Raw genomic sequence first — 6,192 nt, 5'->3', positions numbered from 1 at the left:
TAGAGGCTCAGAGAAAAAGAGGAAGACCCTCAATGAGATGGATTGATACAGTGACTGCAACAATGGATCAAACATAGCAACCATTGTGAGGATGGTGCAGGACTGGGCAATGTTACCTTCTGTCGTACATATGGTCACTGTGTGTCGGAACCGACTTGACAGACCTTAACAACAACAATAACAACCTATTTTGGTATCTCTCTGGTCAAGCTGTGAAAATATTCTGATAAAACAGCTGTAAATAATCAGAAATATCTAAGGCACACCTAATTGCTTTATGACAGATAAATATAGAACTTTTTTAGAGCTGGTCTGGTAATTTTTTTCTAGTTTACATTTGTCCTGGCTGTGTTTCTTTTAATTAAAAAAAATTTTTTTTTCTGTGAACCATTTGACAATAAATTTTTCTCTTTCAAAGGCAAGCTGCTTCATGTGTCTTGGTTTATCCCTTTTTCCAACATAATCTTGGCTACCTTAGCAGCTGGCTAATTTCAGACCTATTCCTTTGTACTAGTGACTTTGTAGCATGTCATCAGCATGGTTAATTAGGAATTATCAGGATCAGCTGCCTCTTCCTTTATGCTTAGTTTTATCTTCTTCTGCGTGATTCTTGTGGGAATTCCTGCTGGATGGATTACCAGGAAAATGAGAATTTGGCCTAATGCCCACGAGATGATATATCTGAGGATAAACGCAAAATCATGAAGGACAAAAAACCAGCATTCTGGTAGCAGATACGTAGCAAAGTGAATCCATACAGCCCTAAGATGTCAACTAAGAATTCCCGGCAGAAACTGCCTCCTGGTTAGCTATTGTGTCAGTTGCTGTTGCTTAAAGGCACTGTTTTTCTCCAGGATGGGGTTAACATTTGGATTTGGAACTTGCGTATTATAAGCAGAATCATGCCATCTCATGGTGTAGAACAATGATTCTTGTTAGAAAGGCAAATTCTGGAGCCACTCCCAAACCAGACCTACGGAATTAGGATCTCTGGGGTGGGGTCCAGCAATCTGTTTTTAACAACCCTCCCTTTCAGGTTTTTCTGATGCACATAAAAATTGAGAACCAGTTGTGTGGAAGAAGGAGCTCTGGTGGCGCAGTGGTTAAGCGCCTGGCTGCTAACTGAAAGGTCAGAGGTTTGAACCTACCAGCTGTTCTAAGGAAGAAAGATGTGGAAGCAGGAGAAAGATGTGGCAGTCTGCTTCAGTAAAGATTTACAATCTTGGAAACCTTATTGGGCAGTGCTACTGTGTCCTATAGGGTCGCTGTGAGGTGGAATCAACTCTGTGGAAATGGTTTATGTAGAAGGAGCTTGAACTTAACAATTTAAAGATCAAAAGGCATAGGGTCAAGTCCTTGTTAAATAAGAATGTTGAACTTGAAAACCCTTAAGACTTCTTGCTGTAAGAGTCTGTGGTTGGATTTCTTCTATAAATGTCTGCAACCCTGTTCATTGCAGGGCCTGTTTCTAAATACCTCCCTAAATACATTCCTCTGACTGGAATGTACCCACTCAGAGAATAAGACAACCATGGAAACTCAGCTTCTGGATGGAGGTCTATTTGTGTTTATAAACCATGGCCTTTTGGTGGGGCCATCTCTCAGCAAAACTGTGAAACAAGAGAAGTTTGCTTTTACAAACCCCAATTTCCTAGTTCCAAACTACAGAAGTCATCGCATCAAAATGCAGAATTTTCTAATGATGCTTGATAAGTACCAGTAGATTCTGACACACGACCCAGTGTGTGTCAGGGTACAGCTGTGCTCCATAGGGTTTTCAATGGCTGATTTTTGGGAAACAGATCAGCAGATCTTTCTTCCAAGGCACCTGTGGGTGTACCTGGACCTCCAGCCTTTCTGTTAGCAGCTTAGCGCATTAACTGTTTGCACCATCCAGGGACTCCAGTGATGGGTAAGTTGTTGTTTGCCATTGAGTCAATTCTGACTCATATGGACTCTACAGGACAGAGTAGAACTGCCCCATAGGGCTTCCTAGGCTGTAACCTTTACAGGAGCAGATCCCCACATCTTTTTTGTGTGGAGCTACTAGGGGGTTTGAACAAGGATGTTTCAGTTAGTACCCGAGCATTTAACCACTGTTCCCCCAGGGCTCTTTGCTGAGTAAGTAGGATATCATTATTTATTTTTATTAGTAGAGAAAATAAGGGATAATCCTCTCACCAGCCTCTTGACAGAGACTAATCTGCACAAACAAAACCACTCAACTCAGAAAAATGTATGAAAGCTGTATGAAACCATTACTGTTCCTGGCCACACCATGAATGGGCCCAGATTGTCCAATGGGTTCTAAAAAAATGCTTTTATATGTTAGTTTCTTTACAGTTCTTGTTACTATTCCCATCTTTCTATTGCTTGGTTTTCTCCATGGGTGAAAACAAAAGAAAACCAACCAAACAACAACAACAGCACAAAAAAAATCCATTGCCCTCAAGTTGATGGTCATTCATTAAGAGCTTGGCATGAGGATGAATAACTTCATCCTGTGTGCCACTGACAGTCTTAATTTCACAAAAACAAGGGCGGAAAAAAGGCAAGGAAATAGGGCATAGAGTAATAAAAAGAACAGAGGGGACAGAAAGAAAAATAGATATACTGAAAGAAATAACAGTGTCTGCTGGGGAAAAAAATTAACTACTAAAGACAATGAAGCAACACAGAGAAACATGGAAGACAGTATTACAAAATATGATGACCCTGCCAACCTCCCAACAACCCTCACTGTCATCCCTGTATCCCCTTTTTTGACTGCTAACGGCATCTACCTGGTCGCTCAAGCAAAAACCCTGGGTATCCCTCCTAGCTTATCCCCTGACCTCCCCGCTTACATTTGCACACTAAGTCCTGTCAATCCTCCTTTCTCAGTATCTGTCGCATCTTGTCTCCTCAGCATTCACCTTAAGGCCCTGTCGCTATGAGTTGGAATCGACTCAACGGCACTGGGTTTGCTTTTTTGGTTTGGACTATTCCAGTGGTTTCCTAATGACTCTACGTAGCATTCTTATTCTCCACATAATCATCTTCTGAGGGTACAGTGGTTAAGGTTCTCTGAAGCCAGACTGCCTGCGTTCAAATGACTCCATTACTAGCTGTGTGATCTTGATAAAGTTACTTAACATCTCTGTGCCTTAGATCCCTCATCTGTAAAACGGGAGTTAACACTAGTACTACCTCGTAGGGCTAGTGCGAGGTTTAAATGAAGTGATATATGGGAAGCCATTAGAAGGGTGTTTGGTGCATACGAGTGCTCCTTAAATGCTAGTATTTTTAAGATTGTTTTTCTCCAGTTTACAACCCTTCAGTGGTTCTCTTTGCCCCGAAAGCTTTCCCACTCCCACTTAGCAACCAGGCAAACTCCTTGGCTCAGGGATCTTCTCATAAAGCCTTTGGTGATCCACTCAAGCCCAGCCTAACAGTTCCTCCTTTGGGCCATCACTTGCAGCCTCTCACTGTACTCCCCACGCTGTACTGCAGTCCTCTGTTGCAGGACTGTCTGCCCTGAAGGCCACGAGCTACCTGAGGATAGGGACAATGTCTTCTTTCCTATCTCCAGGGCCTCACACAATGCCTGGCACAGAGTAGACAATCAGAAGCAATGATTAGTGCTAACTACGTAGGAACATAGCAAAGGCCCAGGAAGGACTGGGAAAGAAAAAAAGTTGTTTTGCTGGGCTGATAGGATGGTGGACATTTTAGCCCGCGTTTTTATTATTTTAACGTGGTTTCTGTTGTAGAAAGTTAAAAATGGCTTCCGTGCATCTGTACAATCCTTCCTTCCCTTCAGTTAAAAAGAATGGACTGGAGTGAGACCGACGGCATCAGAATGCTAGTCCTACCTAGCTGTCATTTTAGGCAATTCTCTAGGATTGTTTCCTTATCTGTAAAATAACAGTAGTACTGAGCTCACTTAGTTGTTAAGAGAATGAAGAGCTTCTGTGCTTAGTAAGTGTGACCTATAGATGCAAACTGGGTTAACGTACTTAACTGTTAACCAAAAGGCTGGATGTCTGAGTTCACCCAGGGGTGCCTCGGAAGAAAGGCCTAGCAATCTACGGAAAAATCAGCCATTGAAAAGTCTACTCTGACACACATGAGGTCACCATGAATTGGCATCAACTCTGATAGCAACTGGTGTTATGGTAGTCATTTCTCTCCAAATTCTCTAGAGGATCTCTCTGCCTCCCTATCTACGGGTCAGGTTTGCTCTGTGCTATTTTTTTTATCTCTAGTTGCTGCAGTCCACACCTCTAACCGTGTCATCCGCCTCTACTTTTTCACCCATACCTCCTCCTGAACCTTCAGGGCATTTAAAATTTCTTACATATTCATTCATGCAAACTAGACAAAAAAAGTTAACCACTGCTGACATTTCAGGATAAACTCTTAAGCCTTTTTCCTTGCACACACGCACAGTAGCACTTCCTTTATTATTATTTTTACAAAAATGGGTTCAGACCGTGACACAAACTCTTCTTGTTTTATAACCTGTCTTTTTACTTACCATGGTCCCTCCCTCCCCTTCCCTCTACTTAGGCCCCCCCAATGCCCCGGTCCCTCACTTCCAGCTCCCGCTGGTCCTTCGGCTTCCTGAGGCCCTGCTCGGCCCCACCTGCCAGGACACCGGCCGCCCCGCCCCCGCAGGGCTCGTCCGAGTCCCGCAGCCCCGCGCCTCGCAGCCGCCGGGGGCTCGTGGCTCCTCCGTGAGGCCCGCTTCCGGTGGGGCAAGGGCGTCTCCGCGGCGGCCCGGCTCCCGTGCGCTCAGCGCCGCGGGCGGAGGTCAGATGCAGGCGGAACGAGGAGCCCGGGGAGGCCGCGGGCGGCGGCCCGACCGCGATCGGCCCGGCGGAGACCGTGACCGGGACCCAGCGGGAGCGGCGGTGGCGAGAGGCGGCGGCGGGGACGGAGGCGGCCGCCGGGGCCGCGGCCGGGGCCAGGGCTTCCGCGGCCGAGGCCGAGGAAGAGGCGCCCCCAGAGGCGGCCGCCGGGAACAGAGAGGCCGGGGTGCCTGGTTCAGCGCACCGGTAAGGAGCGAGGGCTCGGGGGCCGGGGCTGGTGGGCCGGGGCCGCGAGGGAGCGTGGGGGCGCGCGCGAGCTGGGCGGTCAAGGCGCCTGCGCGGGACGGCTGGAGGGCGGTGGGGGCGCGCGCCGGCTTCGCACGTGGCACGTCTGCTGTGTGCGCCCCTCGCTTCTTCCCTACGGGGGTGACGGCAGATGGCAGTGTCCGTGGGCTTCACCAGCCTGCTACAGGGGTCCGTGAACCTAGGGGCCCAGGCTGCGTTTCAAGGCTACAGGTCCTAGGGGACCCATCCGGGGTCCTGTAGGGTGTCGTTGTGATTAACCCTTGTGGAGTGGGGGGCACGGCCAGGTCTAGGTCCCTAGGTGCGAAGACCTGAGAAGCCTCACCCTGCGGGGGAACATTCCTGTCATTTGGAGGGACGGATTTTGTGTGTGCGTGTGTGTGTTTTCCTCACTGCTGTGCAATGTCTGACACATAGTAGGCACATAATAAAAGTTAATTGAAAGAAAGAATGCCCCCTATGGACTAGATTTCAGACTTGCACCTGGCGACAGAGGGGCTTTAAGGATACTTAATAGGATTTGGGGCGGGCTCTTTTTTAGTATACATGTATGTGTAGAAATCGGGTTACTTGGCCCTCATGTTTGGAATTATCAACGTGTGAATGTCAGCAGTCGGGTCTGAATGTCAGTAGCAGTATGATTGGCCTTAGTCACATCTAGGGACTGATCACTCATATCCCAACTGCAGGAGTCAGTTAGATTGCTGTCTTTTTATGAACTGTTGTGCTGTTAATTTAACATTTGTAGTACAGTACGGCTCTAGGTAAGTAAACAGTACTATATTTTGAATTCTCATGCATATAGATAAATTCTTTTTTTTTTTAAATTAATGCAAAATTTCCTCTTACCAAAATATTTGCAGTACCTTAAGGACATTTTTTTTTAAAGGACATAGTAGATACAATGACCCTAAATGTAGTAGTTGTATAAGAAATACAGAATTGGAAAAAAAAAAACTATGTAAGGCTAAAAATTATGTGTAGTATACTTAAGCTTGTTAAGATTAAAATAGACAATAAGACTGGCAGAGGTATGAAGAAATTTTTAGGATCAGCTTATCTTCCAGTTTGAGGACAGGAAAGGAAGCTAAGACCA

The 6,192-nt window shown here is 46.2% G+C and overlaps 1 protein-coding gene across 1 annotated transcript in view; it reads left to right on the top strand.

The window, feature by feature from the left end:
- The first annotated feature begins 4,520 nt into the window (after positions 1–4,520).
- Positions 4,521–6,192, top strand: part of AVEN (apoptosis and caspase activation inhibitor) — a 191,258-nt gene continuing 189,586 nt past the window's right edge. Inside the window, exon 1 of the mRNA XM_064291964.1 lies at positions 4,521–5,039. Coding sequence (XP_064148034.1) covers positions 4,521–5,039 — 519 coding nt within the window. The remainder of the gene's footprint in view (positions 5,040–6,192) is intronic.

Source organism: Loxodonta africana, chromosome 10 (genome assembly GCF_030014295.1).
Source record: "Loxodonta africana isolate mLoxAfr1 chromosome 10, mLoxAfr1.hap2, whole genome shotgun sequence".
NCBI lineage: Eukaryota > Metazoa > Chordata > Mammalia > Proboscidea > Elephantidae > Loxodonta > Loxodonta africana.
This window is presented reverse-complemented; position numbering and strand designations above follow the sequence as displayed.